The sequence below is a fragment of the Mytilus californianus genome, unplaced genomic scaffold (assembly GCF_021869535.1).
Source record: "Mytilus californianus isolate M0D057914Y unplaced genomic scaffold, xbMytCali1.0.p SCAF_3, whole genome shotgun sequence".
In the NCBI taxonomy this organism is placed as follows: domain Eukaryota; kingdom Metazoa; phylum Mollusca; class Bivalvia; order Mytilida; family Mytilidae; genus Mytilus; species Mytilus californianus.
The window spans coordinates 101,912,155-101,933,525 of record NW_026262679.1 but is presented as its reverse complement, the minus strand read 5'-3'; the positions used below and the strand labels follow the sequence as shown (position 1 = coordinate 101,933,525).

Here is a 21,371-nt window from a genome sequence, read left to right as displayed (position 1 = left end):
TCTGTATAAAATGATTTTTTTGTGGATCGAATCAGTCAATCAAATGTTTCATCCTTGTTTCACTTGCAGTGTTGACATTCTTTTCCTTTTAATAGCTGAATACATGTGTAACCCATCTCCAGCTAAGGGGTTAAATTGAAGGTCACATGAATACAGATTCATTGAGGTCGAATTATTCACTTGCAAGAGAATAATTCATCAGCAATGTTTCAAAGCTTATTTTGACGAAATTGAACCAAACTGGCTGCTTAAAGCAAATTATTATTTCACTATTTCACTTTCATTAATGATTTAACAAAAGAAATAATACTTTAATTTTTTTTTATATCTCGTAGCTAATACCCCTTTAAGTTTTCTTCATTGAAATGTTTCACATTCCAATTTCTTTTAAAAATTCGTAAGGGGTTCTACAAAAGCCTGTGTCTTGCCTGTGATTGCTGCTGTCAGTGTAAAAGTGTAATGTTGACTTAAAAAGTGAGTCCAATTATCAGTAAAATACAGAATTTAAAAAAAAAATCAATTAAATTTAGATGCTTTTTCTTGGTCTCGAGGATTATCTTCTGTCCAAATTTCATAACAATCCTTGAAGGTTTACAAATTCATCATGTCAAAAAAAAATTAATCCCAGACTGTCTGTAAATGTTAACTGTAAAAAACTAAGTCCATCTATCAAAAGAGTACTGAAAATGAAAAAAATATATTTTGAAAAGTTTTCTTCAGACATTATCTCTTAATCATAAAAGCTTCTGCCAAAGTATCATAAAATTATATGAAGGTTTGACAAAGTAAATATTAAAGAGTAACAAACCCCAGACTGCATCTACTTGTTAACTGTAAAAAAAAACTAAGTCCATTTATCAGTCAAATAAGGAAAAATAAAAATAAATATTTTCAAAATTTTACTCTGAATATTGTATTTTGGGCATAACTAAGCTTCTCTCCAAATTTCATAAAACTCCATGAAGGTTTGACAAAGTTATTGATGACTTCAAAACTTTAACCTCAGACTGAGCCTGATTGTTAACCGTAAAAAAACTAAAGTCAATTTATCAGTAAAATACAAAAAAAATGAAAATAAATATTTTTCAAATTTTACTCTGGATACTGTCTTTTGGTCATAAACAAGCTTCCGCCCAAATTTCATAAAATTCCATGATGGTTTGACAAAGTTATTGATGACTGAATGTTACAGGCTCGACAAAAATGAAACAATTTTGTAGCAGAATTATTGACAATATAATGCTTCCTACAAATATCGGCAAAGTCAATACATTCGAACAAAACATGTTCAAAAGTATACTTGTAATCACATTGTATACATTGTGGCTGAACTTCATTTTTTAGAAGATACTCATGTGTTATTCTAGTATGATGGATACGGTATCTAGACACTGATCTTTTCTGCATATAAAATTATTTAAATGTTTTGAAGAGATGAACAAACTGATTTTAAAAATAACTGATATAAAATTGAGATTGGAAATGGGGAATATGTCAAAGAGACAACAACCCGACCAAAGAGCAGATAACAGCCGAAGGCCACGAATGGGTCTTCAACGCAGCTAGAAAATCCTGCACCCGGAGGTGGGCCTCAGCTGGCCCCTAAATAAAAATGTGTACTAGTTCAGTGAAAATGGACGTCATACTAAACTCCAAAACATATAAATGAACTAAAATTAAAAAACATACAAGACTAACAAAGGGCAGAGGCTCCCGACTTTTGACAGGCGCAAAAAGGTGGTGGGGTTAAATGTATACATTATACATAAAATACACTTCAAACAAAATAAGTACTTTGTAGACAAACTGTTGTGCATTTAGGCTTTCTATAAACACTCAGTAATTGACCATCATTTATCACAGATGTTATTTCCTTTTGTTTTAAAGAAATAATAAAAAATCATTATGAACTCTTGAATAATAAAAACAAATCATGATGAACTAATTTTGTTTAACTTTCATGAAATAAAAAGTAAAATCCCAAACTGTTTAGTCTGAAAACTAAATTTTCTCTTTATGTTTTGTTTTATGATATATCACAGAAACTTTACATTCCTCAACTTGTTATTAAAAAGCTATCAAAATTGTCATTTAGATTGAACAAAATAAGATGCTTAAAATACAAACAATGTACTTTTTTTTTCTTTCTTGAGCTAGAGAAATAGCAAACAGACATTTTATTTTAGCGTGTATCATGTCACCATTACACTCCAAAAGATAAACACAGTGATTCTTATTAGACCGATAAACACACTATAATTATTATAGAAGAAAATGACTTTTGGGAACTCAAAATTGTGAAATTATTTACAATCACAAACAACAGTTATTATCAATATAACAAAAAATCAACATTTTTTTCAAAAATATACTCACAAAAAACTTTTGCTAAAAAATTAAAAACATATTTAATAAAAAGAACCAAAATGCACTGTGAGCAATTGCTGGGCTCAATTATTATCCTTTGGCAAATTGGAAATAGAACATCAAAGAAACTGAAACAAGAGAACACACATTGAAATGTCTCGCCTGCTTTACTTACCATGATTGATTTTATGTTGATAGTCCTAAAGATAAAGTTTTGCTACAAGAATCATATAAACTTAACATTTTCCTTAATCCATGAAAATGAGATCAAGGTCACTTTAACCGGCCAGACAGACATGTACACCTTACAATCATTCCACACACTGAATATGGTTGACCTATTGCTTATAGTATACAAGAAACCCTCCTTTTTTTTGACGATCAATGCATTTGAATGGGGACATATAGTTGGAACCCCCCCTTTATCCTGGGTTAGGAACCCCCTTTTATAAATGGCTGGATCTGCCCCTGAATGAATGGGATATAAAGAAACAAGTTATTAAACAGAGCACAAGTTTTAGTATCTAGGGTCTGTTATTGTGAGTAGAATATATTGGCTTCCTTTTCTTGCAATGCTCTAATATTAGGGAAATTTATGCTATCAATAAGAAAACACATTCTGCAGAACTCTGAAAATATTTATGTAATGAATAATAAATTTATTCTTTAAATTTTTCATAAGGAATCTTACGTAAATGGTTTAATAAAATCCTTTGAGACACCAATGAAGAACTTTTGATAAAAATAAAGGACATAATATCATTTATGGTTATGAAAACTATTTTTTTCAAAAAACTATCTGCCATATTCTGATAACCACATTGCAAAATTATCAAAAAATACTTACATTTTACCAGAATAGTGTGCTTTTTATCAAATTTTATGCTTTTAACAGGAATTGCTGTATTGACCTAAGTACTTAAGAGATTTTTTTGTACATAATAAACAGAGAAAATAGTTTTATTTTGAATTATTTGCAAATAACAGTATTGAGCAATTAAGTAAAGTCATCTGTACTGTTAATCCAAAAATTGTATATAAAGCATTTACTATTGCGATTGCTGAGCAACAAACAAAATGCAATATGAATCAATGTCTTTTAAAAAATTGCTGCATATAAAAATTGTGATAAGAATTTAAAATGTGAGTTCTAATTAATGTGATACTTATGCTGTCACATTTTTTCAAAAAATAAAATAATCACAAAAATCTATAAACTTAAAGTACTTGATAATCATATTAATAATTAAATTAATCCTAACATTGCGATAAATTACCACAAAAAATACATCACAACAGAAGTAAAGAAGACATATGAAATGTAGACAAATCCATATTTTTTCACTGAGCAAAGTTCCATAACTCCAGATACTTTTTAAAATTAATTGTGCTTTTTTTATCTATATTTTAATTTTTTTTTTTAAAGAGATGTAATCAGAACAAACTAATTTTCATGGAATAAAGCAATGTACACATTTTTTCTTGTTCAAAGTTTGGTAACTGGAGAAACAAAAGTGAAAACTGTTAGCTTATGTTTATTGACCATATCACAATTACTTACAGAAAGTCCATCTATACTGTCACCTTTAGCTATAGGTGGAAGTGATCTTCCAGAAGCATATGATTCTGAGGCTGAATAAGGTTCAATAGCATCTTCTGATGTTGAAACTTTAGGTTCAAACTGTGGATCATGGTTTCCTGCCTCCCTACTCCATTGTCTACCCATCTGCCATAGACGTCCATAAACTGGGAGTGACTGTGGTAACTCACGTCCTCCATTCATTTTCAAAGCCTCGTTGTAGGAGGGTGGGGCACGAGGATTGTCTATAGGGTCTAACTTTGCTGGTAGCCTTGACCTTTGTGACCTCCCTGACTGATCATCATGTTCTCCTGCTTGAAGTGATATTTCCACTTCTAATGGTGGCTCCTCTTGATTGCTGCCAGCATCTTTTAAAAAAAAAGGGTATGTAGAGAAAAAAATATAAGCAGACCAAAGTTTACAGCCTGTTTGAAAAATTCATATAGGTGGTTCACTTTTCTACTTTTTTTCTTGTGAATTAAATTTTAATTTGGTGGTGTTGTCAGATGTGTCACTCTCTGATCTGAGTTCATTGGTAGTGGTGACAAATTGTCAAGACTCTGGGCAATTTATAGCTTACATTGTTATGGTGTGAAGTGGCATGTTTATCTTTTAAGGCTGTATATATGGTGACCTATGGATGTCTATTTGGAACAATTTGTGATGTTAGGTTACTGTTTTAGTGTTTGCAACAATGGAATGTTGACAACAAAACAAGAGGTTCCAAGGAGCCTAAATTGTTCATTTGGCAATAATATGACATATTGATTTACAGAAAAAAGGATTCAAAATATTGAAAAAAGCTCCCTCCTCAAATCAAATGGGACTTACTCAAGTAGTCATCACAATATTAACAACAAATGGACTGATTTGTAGATCTCAATTTACTTGTTTATCAATTTGGCTGTTAATTTTATGACTGATATCAAGACAACGCCAAAAAGTTCATAAAAATGGGTCCTAGTCTCAAATGGGCGGTTGCAATATTTGTGACTAAGTCAGAAAATATTAAAAAAATCCTCAATCAATTCCATATATAGTAACAGGTGCACCAGTTTCAGGGATCTGGGTTAAGAACTGTAGGGGAAACTGATTACACAAAACTTGTACCCTCTTTAATAAATTTTGCTAAAAAAAGACTACCGGTAAGTTCCCAAGTCTTGAAAAATGAGAAAAAATTCCATAAACAGTACCAGGTGCACAACTTCATCATATGTGTAATTGTCCAGTGAAGTTTTATGAATCTGGGTTGAAAAGTGATGGAGAAGTTGATTACACAAATAAGGCACCCACTTTTCCCTGCCCGACATCACCATAGTATAAGCCGGTTTTGGACTTCATCCAACCCCGCCAAAAATCATCATTATAAAGGATAATAAATCCAATATGTAATATTTCCACCTTTATGATTGATTTACAATTTTTAGAGCATGTTTCACCATGATGCATTCAGTACAATTTTCAACATATTAGACAGTTATTTGCATGTTAGCTAATGTTCTATTTTTATTCATCATGTAGAATGGTTAATTTGAAAGATCATAATGTAATCCACAAACTAAAGTCAGAACTCAGTTTTTTCAGAGGTAATGATCTTTGAGACAAAAATGCAAACAATTATTTTAAGGGAAATATGTCCACTAAACAGTCATTAGACAGATGTGGACATGAATTAATGGCAGATCTTGCATTTCTGGTTATTTATTTTGGCTGTCTTTCTTGTCTATTTGCAATAGTTTCAAGATAACTGGAAGAAATTCTATAAATCATGATAATTGATAAAATAATCCACAGGTAAGTGCTATAAGTCATGTAAGGTGTCAACTAATGGTTTTAGTCATATTGGAATATTTCATAGAGCATGTAATTACTGATAATGTTTACTGTTTTCTTGTAAGGTGCCAGTTGATGGCTTAAATGCTTAAATTGGTCAAAATATATCATTTAAGGAATATTAACCTGTAAAAGGATATTTTTTGTGATATGATGATATACAAATCTCTTCATAAGCATGATAAGTGAACATTCTTGCCCTATAATATTTTCTACACCTATTACACTTTTTAATATGTTAGACAATTACAAACAATGTACTTTGCAGTTTACCTTTATGTTCTATTTTTAGTCATGGATATTGCAATGTTGGAAAGATGATAGACAAAGGATAAAGCTAAATGATAGCTAAAGCTCAGTATACCCCTTGCAGTATATTTCTGACACACCAGCAAAAACTGAGTTTATCCCTTGCAGTATATTTCAGACTCACTAGCTAAAGCTCAGTATACCCCTTGCAGTATATTTCAGACTCACTAGCTAAAGCTCAGTATACCCCTTGCAGTATATTTCATACTCACTGGCTAAAGCTCAGTATACCCCTTGCAGTATATTTCTGACTCACCAGCTAAAGCTCAGTATACCCCTTGCAATATATTTCAGACTCACTAGCTAAAGCTCAGTATACCCCTTGCAATATATTTCAGACTCACTAGCTAAAGCTCAGTATACCCCTTGGAATATATTTCAGACTCACTAGCTAAAGCTCAGTATACCCCTTGCAATATACTTCAGACTCACTAGCTAAAGCTCAGTATACCCCTTGCAATATATTTCAGACTCACTAGCTAAAGATCAGTATACCCCTTGCAGTATATTTCAGACTCACTAGCTAAAGCTCAGTATACCCCTTGCAGTATACTTCAGACTCACTAGCTGTTTTAAAAGCTCATTATACCCCTTGCAATATATTTATGAATCACTAGCTAACATGGCCAAAGCTCAGTATATCACTTGCAGTATATTTCTGACTCACCAGCAAAAGCTCAGTTTATCCCTTGCAATATATTTCTGACTCACCATCAAAAGCCCAGTTTATCCCTTGCAGTATATTTTTGACTCATCAGCAAAAGTTCAGTATATTTCTTGCAGAATATGTCTGACTCACCAGCAAAAGCTCAGTTTATCCCTTGCAGTATGTGTGTGACTCACCAACAAGAGCTCAGTAACTCTCTTGCAGTATACCGGTATATCTGACTCACAAGCAAAAGCTCAGTATATCCCCTTTGCAGTGTATTTCTGACTAACCAATAAAAGCTCAGTATATCTCTTGCAGTATATTTTAGACTCACCAGCATAAGCTCAGTATATCGCTCTCATTTTATTTCGGACTCACCAGCAAAAGTTCAGTATATCTCTTGCAGTTTATTTCTAACTCACCAGCAAAAGCTTAGTTTATCCCATCCAGTAATATGTCTGATTCACCACAAAAATCTCAGTTTATCCCTTGCAGTATATGTCTCACTCACCAGCAAAAGTTCAGTATATCTCTTGCCGTATATTTTTGACTCACCAGCAAAAGCTTAGTTTATCTCACTCAGTATATTTCTGAATAACTAGCTAAAGCTCAGTTTATTCCTTGCAGTATATTTTTGACTCAACAGAAAAAGCTCAGTTTATCTCTCTCAGTATATTTCTGACTCACCAGCTAAAGTTCAGTTTATTCCATGCAGTATGTTTTTGGCTCACCAGCAAAACTCAGTATATCTCTAGCAGTATATTTCAGACTCACCAAGAAAAACTCAGTATACCCCTTGCAGTGTATTTCTGACTCACCAGAAAAAATTCAGTATATCCCCCTTGCAGCATATTTCTGACTCACCAGCTAAAGCTCAGTTCATCCCTTGCAGTGTATTTCTGACTCACCATGAATTTCAAATGGTAATGAAGAAGCCACATTTGGCATTGATAGAGGTCTAGGTCTTCTCCCTTCATCATCTTCAGGTGCTATGGACCTTGATCTTTTCCTAACAGCAACTGAAAATATATTTATAAACTTATATACATGAATATCTTCAATCAGTCCACAAACTATATTTCATTTCAAAATTGAAATCTCCAACAACTTATTAATAACTTTATGAAATAAGATTTTAAATACAAAATAGTCAATATATGTGACAGAAATGAAAAAAATATACTGTGTAATTTCCCTTTTTTATAGGGATATGGCTAGAAAAAATATCTATTGATAAATTTATTTCACATGAAAATATCTCCATAGCATGCATATTCATAAAGCCTTATTGCATTATCCCAAGTCACTGCTGTACAATGAATAAAAGTGTAAAAAATACAATATAATCAAAGCACTGTAAGCGCTGTAGGCAGTTAACCAAAAACCAAGGCAAACGTAATTATGAAAACTGTGGCAATGTTGCTTCAATTTTTTTTAAAGATTTAAAAGAACAAACATTAAACATTCATATATTGTACATTTATGTTTATTTAATGAATTAATTATTAAGGCAAATAATTTATATTTTATCAAGGTTTTTAAACGCATATATCAATGTATATTTTTAATGGTGAGTCTGCAGTGGTACAAGTTCGCAAAGATTGCAGTTGTTCTAGTTGGTAGTTAACATTGGTAATAGTTGACTGTTAGTAGTACAAGTTGACTTAGTACGAGCTTGTAATAGTATGAATGGACTTGCTTCCCTGGAAAGAAAACTGAGTTTGTGTTCTACAGTACAAAAGTTATGAGACACAAATCAGACAAATGTTTACTACTACAGGGATCAAAGGTGAGGTCTGACTGACCTGCCCATAGTAAATGTAAATGACTCCCACCTTCACCCCAAGTCCATGATGTCTAAGTTTGGAATAAAATGACAGGTGATTATAAAACAGTTGGTCAAACATTCTTGGGCTTGAAAGATTTATATATGTTTTCTTTAAAATGAGCCATAAATGTAATATTTTTAAAGGACCAGAAATAATTCAAAATATAATTAGGTAAATTCTTTAAACCTACTCATTTTTTGCATCAATAAAATTTTATGATAAACAAGAAATAATTGTAACAGGATGCTGTTACAAAGTCTCCCAAACAAAGCACCCATAATTATTCCTTCCCATGGTCGCCTGACATTGGGCAAAGTCTAGTACACATTGGTTAGGTCTAGTAAAGTGATATGCATATGTGACACATCGGAGATTGACCTTGTATGTCATTCAAATCATTTTGAAATGACGAACAAGAATAAATATGGTTTAGGAGTTGGTATCTCAACCGTTTACAAGTTCTCAAACACACACAGGAGGGGGTGGGGTGACCCTAGGGACTACCCCTATATTTCATTTGATTTTTTATATTGTCCCATACATGAATATATATGGTTTAGGGGTGGGGATCTCGACCGTTTCAAATTCTCAAACAGGAGGGGGTGGGGTGACCCCAGGGACTTCCACTATATTTTATTTGATTTGTTATATAGTCCCATACATGAGTATATATGGTTTAGGGGTAGGGATCTCGACCGTTTCCAAGTTCTCAAACATGGGGGGGGGGGGGGGGGGGGGGGGGGGGGGGGGGGGGTTGACCCCAAGGACTCCCCCTATATTTCATTTGATTTGTTATATTGTACAATACATGAATATATATGGTTTAGGGGTTGGGAACTCATCCGATTCCAAGTTATCAAACAGGAGGGGGTAGGGTGACCCCATGGACTCCCCCTTTATTTCATTTGATTAGTTATATTGTCCCATACATGAATTTATATGGTTTAGGGGTGGGGATCTCGACTGTTTCCAAGTTCATAAACAGGAGGGGTGGGGTGACCACAGGGACTCCCCCTATATTGCATTTGATTTGTTATATAGTCCCATACATGAGTATATGAGTATATGGTTTAGGGATGGGGATCTTGACCGTTTCCAAGTTCTCAAACAGGGGGGACCGCAAGGACTTCCCCTACATTTCATTTGATTTGTTATATTGTACAATTCATGAATATATATGGTTTATGGGTGAGGATCTCGACTGTTTCCAAGTTCTCTAATAGAAGGGGGTGGATTGACCCCAGGGACTCCCCTATATTTCATTTGATTAGTTATATAGTCCCGTACATGAATATATATGGTTTAGGGGTGGGGATCTCATCCATTTCCAAGTTATCAAACAGGAGGGGGTAGAAAGGCCCCAAGGACTCCACCTTTAGTTCATATGATTTGTTATATTGTCCCATACATGAATATATATGATTAAGGGGTGGGGATCTCGACTGCTTCAAAGTTCCCTAACAGAAGGGGGTTGGGTGACCCCAGAGACTCCCCCTATATTTCATTTGATTAGTTATATTGTCCCATACATGAATAAATATGGTTTAGGGGTGGGGATCTCGTCTGTTTCCAAGTTCTCAAACATGGGGAAAAGGGGGGGGGGTTGACTACAGGGACTCCCCCTATAATTCATTTGATTTGTTATATTGTCCCATGCATGAATATATATGGTTTAGGGGCGGGGATATCGACCGTTTACTAGAAAAAAGCACATTTTCAAATTGAAGGGGGTTGGGATGACCCCCAGGGACTCATCCTATATTTTAATTGATTTGTTTTATTGTCCTGTTCTCATTACTAAAGACCATGTGTGTCTATCACTTACTGTTTTCGAAATAATAGTCATTTGCAAATTAAAAAAAAACAAAAAAAACATTGGGTTCTACAGTAAACCCCTCCCTTCTTTAGGCCCCTTAAAATACCCCCAAATAGATCCCAATGCACAAACGAAAGATTGATGGCTCCGCTAGACATGTTAGTCTAACATTTTATGAAACCCTAAGTAAATCTGACAAGCGGTCCGTGTTGTCTTCTAAGACGGTCCGACTTGTCTCGGGGACGAGTTGTCCCCATTTATTAAAACATCCCATCAACGTCGAACGTCGATTTGATCCGGATCTTTTTCATTCTTAATAACAAGTGTAAACATCGAATGTTGGTGCATTACTTGACAAGGTCATTTATGTGAAAAACGGAGTAATTTAAAAGAATGAAATTCAAATGTGAATACACAATTTATCAACACTCATCTCAAACAAAAGGAATATTATGATTAACAATAATGACCTTTCTATCATCAGAATCCTCCAAATTTAAAAGATACGAAAATTTCGTCTTCTAAATTATTTGAAATTGCCGCCAACAGTTGAACTTATTAATAGACTACTGACGTAGTTGTACTACGTATTGATGACAAACAATATTCCTACGACTTTTGCCATTTGGGAAATCTAAACTACTTGTCTTTAGAGATTTTTGGCGATTAAATATTTCATACAATTGTTCTTTGACATCTTAGCCAAAAGCACAGGGGATAATAAACTACATAAGGATTCCTAATGAGCACTACTTCATATGTGCAACTTCAAAACTTTTGGGTGGTTCGACGATCATTTAAGGTTTTTCTGGTCATATTTTTTGTAATCCAGAATTAAAAGTATGAAAAAAGTGTTCAATTAGTTATAAATAACATAATAGCCAGCTAGATAATAACAATGGCACGTATTTCAGCATTTATTGGGTAGAACACAAATCTAGGGTGCTCGCATAAGGCAGCTTAACTGCCTAAAAATATTACATCGCATGATAGACAGATTTTGTACTTTAATACATACGAAAATTTAACACAAATAAATGGGGAATGTGTCCATAGGACACAGATGATGCCCCTGCTTGCATAAAACGTTAAAAAGGGACATAACACAAGAACTGTAAAAGTGACGCTACCCAAATTTGTACTTGATCTGAGTTTTGAGGTAATAAGCATTGTATATACGTTTAATAACATTTAGTTGAGGCAAACTTGAGTTAGAGAACAGAAACGAAAAATTCAGCAATTTTTCCATTTGTAAAGGGGCATAACTCTAGAACAGTTAAAGTGAGGCCACCAAAATTCAAACTTGATCTGTGTTTTGTGGTAATAAGCATTGTGTATAAGTTTCATAACATTTGGTTGTGGTAAACTAAAGTTAGAGAACGGAAACCAATTTTTGGACGTATGTACGGACAAGGGTAAAACTTAATGCCCTCTCCACTATGGCGGGGGCATAAAAATTAGCGAAACAAGAAATATTCACTATAACTAGAACTATGAAAGGAATTATATGAATAGAATGATATGAAAAAAGGAGGTTTTATACAAGATAAGAGAAAGGTAATATAAACTTGATAAAAGCAAATGCAAAAGCCCAATATCAAACTCTGGTAGTATTTTCTTTGTTTTGTTTTGTGTTGATATGTTAAATGTTTTAGTTGGACAAAGAAAGCAAGAAGGATAAAAACGGATTCTGATTTTTAAAGCATAGCTATGTACTACTGGCTGCAATTGATAATGCAATAAATGGGGAATGTGTCCATGGGACACAGATGATGCCCCCCCTGGCATATCATATAAAAATATAAAGGGACATAACTGAAGAATGGTAAAACTGGCGCTACCCAAATTTGTTATTGATCTGAGTTTTGTAGTAATAAGTATTGTGTATAAGTTTCATAACATTTGGTTGAGGCAAACTTAAGTTTGAGAACGGAAACAAAAAATTCAGCAATTTTTCCATTTTTAAAGGGGCATAACTCTACAACGGTTTAAGTGACACCACCAAAATTCAAACTTGATCTGTGTTTTGTGGTAATAAGCATCGTGTATAAGTTTCAGCAATTTTTCCTTTTGTAAAGGGGCATAACTTTACAACGGTTTAAGTGAAGCCACCAAAATTCAAACTTGATCTGTGTTTTGTGGTAATAAGCATTGTGTATAAGTTTCATAACAATTGGTTGAGGCAAACTAAAGTTAGAGAAAGGAAACGAAAAATTCAGCAATTTTTTCATTTGTAAAGGGCATAACTCTACAACGGTTTAAGTGACGCCACCAAAATTCACACTTGATCTGTGTTTTGTGGTAGTAGGCATCATGTATAAGCAATTTTTCCTTTTGTAAAGGGCATAACTTTACAACGGTTTAAGTGATGCCACCAAAATTCAAACTTGATCTGTGTTTTGAGGTAATAAGCATTGTGTATAAGTTTCATAACATTTGGTTGAGGCAAACTATAGTTAGAGAATGGAAACAAAAAAATCAGCAATTTTTCCATTTGTAAAGGGGCATAACTCTACAACGGTTTAAGTGACGCCACCAAAATTCAAAATTGATCTGTGTTTTGTGGTAATAAGCAGTGTGTATAAGTTTCATAACATTTGGTTGAGGCAAACTAAAGTTAGAGAATGGAAACAAAAAATTCAGCAATTTTTCCATTTGTAAATGGGCATAACTCTAAAACGGTTTAAGTGATGCCACCAAAATTCAAAATTGATCTGTGTTTTGTGGTAATAAGCATTGTGTATAAGTTTTAGCAATTTTTCCTTTTGTAAAGGCACATAACTCTAGAACAGTAAAAGTGACACCACCAAAAATCAAACTTGATCTGTATTTTGTGGTATTAAGCATTGTGTACAATTTTCATAACATTTGGTTGAGGCAAACTAAAGTTAGAGAATGGAAACCAACTTTGGGACGTACGGACAACGGCAAAACTTAATGCCCCCTCCGCTACGGCGGGGGCATAAAAACTTAAACATGGAAGAAACTGCATGTTATTTGTTTTATTAACCATATCCAAAAACAAATAAAAATAAGCATGCATTACGTATACTGTTGCACTAAAATAGATCAATATTCTTTAAAACCTTTTAAATGCTGTTAATCACAGTGTTTTTAATTAGACCTAATAAAGCAATTCGATGTGGAAACCATCACTTATCATTTACAGAAAAAATAAACTCTACTTTTTTACTGGATATTTTTTTTGGCAAAACTTTAAGCAGCCAATTGGTTTGCTTCTGTATCATTAAGATAATTTTTTGTATCAATAAATAAGCTTCAACAGCATATACTATTCTGACATTTAGTACAATCAGTTATTTAGTAACTTACAGTTAGGTGAATCTATTGAAATATGGTTGCAAAATAATAAATGTATATTTTTCAATAAATTAACATTCTGTGGAAAGTAAGTCGCAACAAGCTGCATGCATTAAGATTTATCCAAATTATTCTACAAACACCCAAAATTCACATGTTATGACTATATAACTAACTACATGTATAAACATAAAGCATGCAGATAAATGTAAAAATATATTGGCAAATAACAAATAGATGGACCAAAGCTGATTGTAACTTGAAATTGTCCCCCATTAGCAGTTTTATGCAAAATTTAACATTTCATAAAATCATGAAATACACAAGGTATAAAAATGAATGAATTTCATCATATGATAAAGTTCAACATAATTGAATTGCACTGTAGTGTTCTCCCCATAAAATTCATAAAGCATCCTAACCCGAATAAATCAGTCGTTATATTTTGATCACTATGATCACTCAAGTAATTGGAGGCGAAGAGAATCGGAGACAGTAAGGGCTTGAATTATTAGAGTCAATAGCATCCTGGTAAACGGAAATTTTTAAATACTGCCTTGTTTCTAGAAATCAAAGCATCACATACATAACACAGCATAAGAAAGTCCTTTCAGACAGCATAAAAATAAAGTAATATAGCATCACATCACAATGATGGTATAAAGCCATGGGGAGAAAACTGCTGATTCATGGCTACTCATCCAATTCTAACAGTATGATTGAAAATGTTTATACAGTCTACTGTGGATTCATTATCATTCGTCGGTAATTCGTGGGTAATCAATTTTTGTGGATTTCTAGGGTAAAAGTTCAGCGAAGTACACATTTTTTAAAGGCTTGTGTCAAACTTTGGCAAAACCATGAAATCATAAATCCATCAAAATACAAGTTTATCTCACTCCACTAAAATTGGTATCCATGAAAAATAAAAGAATCTACACACACACAGTATACTAAATCATACACAGTAGAAGGATTTGTGGGGAACCCTGGTATTCTCTACCAAAAGTGATTTTGACCATCTCTGAATATGTACATATATGTATTTGCCAAAGTCAACTGCTGATAAGTATGTACAATTTCAAGTTAGATTTGAGTATACTTACAATCTGTGTTCTGCTGTATTTGAGGTACTAAAATTTCAATGGAGGTAAAAATCAGTAATTATTAGTAAGGGATTTTAATAAGATTATATATAAAGTTTATATTTTAGTAAGAATTGAGATTCTAAATCTATTTAAAAATATTAACATTATAATCAAGATTAAAACTTATAAATTTAGGAATTCTCTAGAATATTTTTTTTTCGTAAAGAGCAGAACGCATTTGTGTATGAATGAAGGAAAATGTATCAAATGATAAAAAATTGAATTCTATGTATAAAGGACTGAAAATAAATACATAAATAAAACATTGCAAATAAAATATATTAAAAAGTGCTACATAACAACCGTAAGAAAAAATATCTATTTGAACCAGAGATAACTCTAATGATACTTGAAGGAATAGAATTGTTGAATAAATGTTTACTTGAGGCATGCTTCCTTTGTGAACCAACATCATATCAACAAATGTTAACTTTAAAATCTTTCCATTCTGGCCTATGTTAATAATATTTTATTGAACAGTTCTGGGATATTAAAAACAATCAATTTGTATAAATTATAAAGTGTTGCAAACAGTAAATCTTATCAATTAGGTACAAAATTCAAACCCTTAGTATATAAATTTAAATATGTATGTGGTATAATTTTTTTATTTCATTTGATAAAATCACTCCTGCTAATTATTAGACTGTAAAAACCTTATTTCAAGGCCAATTAATACAGACATGACAGGTTATATTGAGGTGTGTGCCAATTTTAAAAGGCAAATGTTGAATTTTACAAATATATTGCAACATGTCAAAAGTGAAATTTCTGATCATTGCATTATATACATCTCATTTAAGCATTTTAAAATTTAATTTAAACAATTTTGCAGATTTGCACTGATGTTGTACATTTTTACCTTTTAACTCAAAATTATGGAGTACTTTTTCCAAATAGTTTTGAAAAAAGAATGAAGGTGCATAAATTAGTTCCACTTTGTGATCAATTCGATATTTTATAAGGGGAAGCAAAATTTTGATGTTTTGATGCTCATGATGGTAAAAGTAACAATTTTTATTATGAAAAAGTCAAATTAAGGTCCACATAAAAAACCAATTATATATAAAATAAAATTGTTTATTATCATTCATGTTACAACATACTTGGTATTACAAATTAAATAGAGATATATAAAAGCTCATTACATAAAAACAAAACCAAAATAAACAATCTGACACAAAATTTCAGAAATACACTTTTGTCTTTTCCCTTATAATCATGATAATGTTCAATTCTTATCCTCCCAAAATTACATCTAGTACTGAGAAATCGAATTCATAATTGGTTATTGTCATAACTGCACACATCAAGCACTTAACTGTCAATAACGGTTACTTACTAAGTGTATCATCTATTATGGTTTGCCATTTATTTGATAGTGAGGGCATCACAATGCGTCCATGTTCTGTGTCCACGGTTTCATGCTCTCTATTTCGTCGCTCTAAAAATTTAGCTGTAGCCTCCTGCATTTTCTTTCTGGCTCCATTTTCATCGCCTAAAAATTAAAGCTACATTACACTTCAGATTAAGGGCTATTTACCAAAATTAGCTATATTGTGGTCAGCTAAAGATTCAGAATAAAAAAAATAGGAGATGTGGTATGATTGCCAATGAAACAACTATCCACCAAAGTTCAAAACTAGTTTCTAATGTTTCAATTCATATCAGTATCCACAATCAACTAGTTTCTAATGATTCAATTTATATCAGTATTCACAATCAACTACAAGCCCACTGGTCCTGGCCAGTGAAAATGTAGAAGGGCCAGAACCAAGTTTCTTAAAAGAGGAGTTACAAGCCTTATTGATATATATATAGAGAGAAAATTCTTAATATACAGTTTTAGGGCGGGTTAGCTAAGTAGTCTTTAAGACTGTCATACTTGAATTGATACTGTATCATACATTATCTAATCACCAGTATAGATAGTTTTCAGTTGATGTAATTCGAGTTGGAGTTATTTCCCTTGGCTGCCTAGTTAGATGGCAAACTGGTTGGTTATCATATTTGATTGATGAAATTTAAACATGTAGTTCATGCAAGGCTGGTAAATGTTCCTTACTTGATTGTAGTGATGAATTATACAAGGCTTAAAATTAAAATATTGTGAAGAAAAAAACTTTTTCTAAAATCTATGTAAAAATTAAATGTCAGTATGAACAGTGTATGTATAACAAGTTGAATTTGGATGATTTATGAAGGAACTACCAAAAAGTACCCTGTCAAGGATCACCTGATACTTTTAAAGTTTTGTTAATAAATTCATTATCTATAAAACTAGTGGCTACAATCATGACAATCATGACATTCTATATTCATGATGATATTGTATATTTGTATATATTTACCAGTTTCACATAAAGACAAAGTGATAAGAATAAACATTTCTTGAAGGTGATTTTTCATACTTATACATGTAGGTGATGATTTACTGATTCATAATAAAATTTCAACCGTGTATTAAACCATAAATATAATATACAGGTGAATAGTTTTATCAGAGGTCAATGGCCACATCATAAATAAACTGCTTCGCTGAGCGCAGCTGGATACGCCTGCAGAGGTCCAACCCTGAACAGTTGGGGCAAAAATGGACACAATATTCAAGCTTGATACAGGTCTGAATTTGGATTGTAATTAAATATTTGACATATTATAGGTTTCTGAATAAATGTAGTCAAAGAACTTGAAATTGGTTATATGAATTGAATTTATATTCAATTAAAGATTTCTTGCTGTTGTGCAATACACTGTGCTGTTGCGCAATACTTAGTAAATCTGTTGTCAGACTATAAACAAATAAAGTTCAATTAATTCTCAATGTCATATTAGAAATTTATGAAAATGTAAAGGGAGCTTACATCAATAGATATAAACAATTCATCAAAGTTTCATGAGAATTGCTGACAGCATTTTTGAGTTATTGTCCTAAAACTGGAAAATCCCCCCTTTTTTAATGAATAAAACCCCATAACTCAGAAATGATAAATGAAAAATTTATAAAATTCTAAACGGAGCTAACATCAATAGATATAAAAAATTCACCAAAGTTTCATAAGAACTGCTGAAAGCATTTTTTATTTTTTGTCCGAAAAACTGCAAAATCCCCCTTTTTTTATGAATAAAACCCTGTAACTCGGAAACGTAAAATCTAAAATATAATAAAAATTGAAAGGGAGCTCATGTCAATAGATATAAACAATTCACCACAATTTCTTGCAAGTTGGTGAAAGCATTCTTGAGTTATTGTCCGAAAACTGGAAAATCCCCCTTTTTTTAATGAAAAAACCCAATAACTAGGAAACGTAAAATCTTAAATTTATAAAAAACGAAAGGGAGCTCACGTCAATAGATATAAACAATTCAACAAAGTTTTATGCAAATTGGTTAAAGCATTTTTGAGTTAATTACCGACATGTTGACGACAGACGGACAATGGTATACCATAATACGTCCCGTAAACGGGAGTATAAAAAATCTCCTTTTTTTCACTTTTGTCTCTCAACAATTTAACAGTAAACAGATTGTGTATAATGCATAGAGTTAGAGTTAATGATATAAAGCAGCTCCAAAAACTAATCCTATACAATATTTCACTGTACTATTTTAAACCATCACATGCATGGCATGTGTAGTCATTTCAATGGTTTGTCAATCTTGTCTTTGGTTACACAAAATGACTAGAAATGACCTTGCTAAGTTGTAAATCAATCTAATCTGATTGTGTAGTTTATGAACAATAAAATATGTTTAAACTAAATAGACTTATAAAAATCATAAAACACAGTACATGTGCCCTTACCAAGAACCTATTTTCAATATAAATTGTAGGTGTATATATATACATTTTTTATATATCTATGACAGTATGATTCATTGAAAAAATACTTACCATCAGCCATCTTTTAGTTATGATTCTAGACTGTCAGAAATCTGAAAGTAACAATTGTTTGCAATGCACAACTAGTTAAATTTTCTGCATTTTAAAGTACAAATAAAATGCTCCGCAGGGCGCAGCTTGATACGACCGCAGAGGTCGAACCCTGAACAGTTGGGGCAAGTATGGACACAACATTCAAGCTTGATACAGCTCTGAATTTGGATTGTGATTAAATATTTGACACAGCATGGGTTTCTGACACAGAATGAATGTGGTCTAAGAACTTAAAAATTTTAAATTGGACATTCACCTATTATGGTCCAATATCCAAAATCTAAATACATGGTTAGATTCAGCATATCAAAGAACCCCAAGAATTCAATTTTTGATGAAATCAAACAAAGTTTAATTTTGGACCCTTTTGACCTCAATGTGGACAAAGTTGATAACGGGGCCCAAAAATCAAAAATCTAAATACATGGTTAGATTCAGCATATCAAAGAACCCCATATATTCAATTTTTGTTGAAATCAAACAAAGTTTAATTTTGGACCCCGATTTGGACCAACTTGAAAACTGGGCCCATAATCAAAAATCTAAATACATGTTTAGATTCAGCATATCAAAGAACCCTAAGAATTCAATTTTTGTTAAAATCAAACTAAGTTTAATTTTGGACCCTTTGGACCTTAATGTAGACCAATTTGAAAACGGAACCAAAAATTAAGAATCTAAATACACGGTTAGATTCGGCATATCAAAGAACCCCAATAATTCAATTTTTGAAGAAATCAAACAAAGTTAAATTTTGGACCCTTTGGACCTCAATGTGGACCAATTTAAAAACGGGGCCCAAAATCCAAAAACTTAATACACGATTAGATTCAGCATATTAAAGAACCCCAAGAATTCAAGAATAAAACCCCATTGAAATTGATCAAGAAATAAGCAATTTATACGAAGTATCTTCTTTTGCACAATACTGTGCAATTGAATATTTCTTGCTATTGCGCAATACTGTACAATTGACAATTTCTTGCTATTGCACAATATTGTGCTATTGGATATTTCTTGCTATTGCTCAATACTGTGCAATTGAAGATTTCTTGCTATTGCGCAATACTGTGCAATTGAAGATTTCTTGCTATTGTGCAATACTGTGCAATTGAAAATTTCTTGCTATTGCACAATACTTATTATATAATAATTTACACATCCTGTTTGGTGTGTATCTCCTACCATATCATTATTATTTGCTTTTAAATATTAATCAGAAATAACCAACTTAAAATGGAAAATTTTAAAAGAAAAAAAAAAGGAAAAAAAGAAAAAAAAAATCCCCCCCCCCAAATTTTTTGAACCCCCTTATGATTCATCACCCCCAAACTCAATCCCAGCCTTCCCTTTGTGGTATGGTACCTTGCAGTACAATTTCAGAGAGATCCATACACTTGAACACAAGTTATTGTCTGGAAACTAGAAAAATGCTTATTTTTGACCCCTTTTTGGCCCCCAATTCCTAAACTTTTCGTGGCAATTACCCCCAAACTTAATTCCAGCTTTCCCTTTGTGATATGGAACCTTGTAGTACAATTTCAGAAATATCCAAACACTTACACACAAGTTATTGTCATGAAACTAGAAAAATGCTTGTTTTTTGCCCCTTTTTTGGCCCCTAATTCCTAAAATTTTGAGGCAATTACCCCAAAAATCAATTACAGCCTTCCCTTTGTGATATGGAACCTTGTGGTACAATGTCAGAGAGATCCATACACTTACACACAAGTTATTGTCTGGAAGTTACAAAAATGCTTATTTTTGGCCCCTTTTTGGCCCCTAACTCCTTAACTGTTGGTACCATAACCCCCAAAATCAATCCCAACCTTCCTTTCGTGGTATTGAACCTCATGGTAAAATTTCATGGAGATCCATTCACTTAAACTAAAGTTAGAGTGCGAAAACCAATGTGTTCGGACGACGCCAGACGACGACGACGACGCCAACGTCATACCAATATACGACCAAAAAATTTTTAATTTTTGCGGTCGTATAAAAATATGGTACTTTCATTAGTTAGTATTTGTACTTGCTGATTGTAATCTATATTTGTTGATTTTATCCAGTTTTTGATTAATGCGGTATCTATATTTGTTGATTTTGTACAGCTTCTGATTAATGCGGTATCTATATTTGTTAATTTTGAACAGCTTTTGATTAATGTGTTATCTATATTTGTTGATTTTGAACAGCTTTTGATTAATGTGGTATCTATATTTGTTAATTTTGAACAGCTTTTGATTAATGTGTTATCTATATTTGTTGAATTTCACTAGCTTTTGATTTATGTGTTATCTATATTTGTTGATTTTTTTTTAACATGTTTAAATAGTTAATGTACAAATCTACCTGCACTGTTGTTTCTTTTAAATGTGAGTTTTTTTTTTAAATAAGAGTACAGAGGCCTAGGGTACCACGATTTCCTGAGAACTCCCAAGAACTGAATATTGACCTGAGAATCGATAAATGTTACCTGAAAACTTTATTCTATATGCTGATATGGTTTTATACTGCTTTTATAGTTATTAAAGCATATAATTTTGAAATATAAGTATTACTCAAAAAAGTACAATTTCACTT

General features: G+C 32.4%; 1 protein-coding gene across 2 annotated transcripts in view; it reads right to left on the bottom strand.

Annotated features, from left to right (window-relative positions):
* Nucleotides 1–21,371, bottom strand: part of LOC127735567 (uncharacterized) — an 81,044-nt gene that overhangs the window by 54,180 nt on the left and 5,493 nt on the right. For both annotated transcript variants that reach the window (XM_052245804.1, XM_052245805.1), the window contains exons 2-6: nt 18,747–18,787; nt 16,194–16,349; nt 14,810–14,836; nt 7,646–7,756; nt 3,929–4,314 (exon numbers count right to left, since the gene is read on the bottom strand). In XM_052245804.1, coding sequence (XP_052101764.1) covers nt 3,929–4,314; nt 7,646–7,756; nt 14,810–14,836; nt 16,194–16,349; nt 18,747–18,756 — 690 coding nt within the window. In that variant the 5' untranslated portion in view covers nt 18,757–18,787. The remainder of the gene's footprint in view (nt 1–3,928; nt 4,315–7,645; nt 7,757–14,809; nt 14,837–16,193; nt 16,350–18,746; nt 18,788–21,371) is intronic.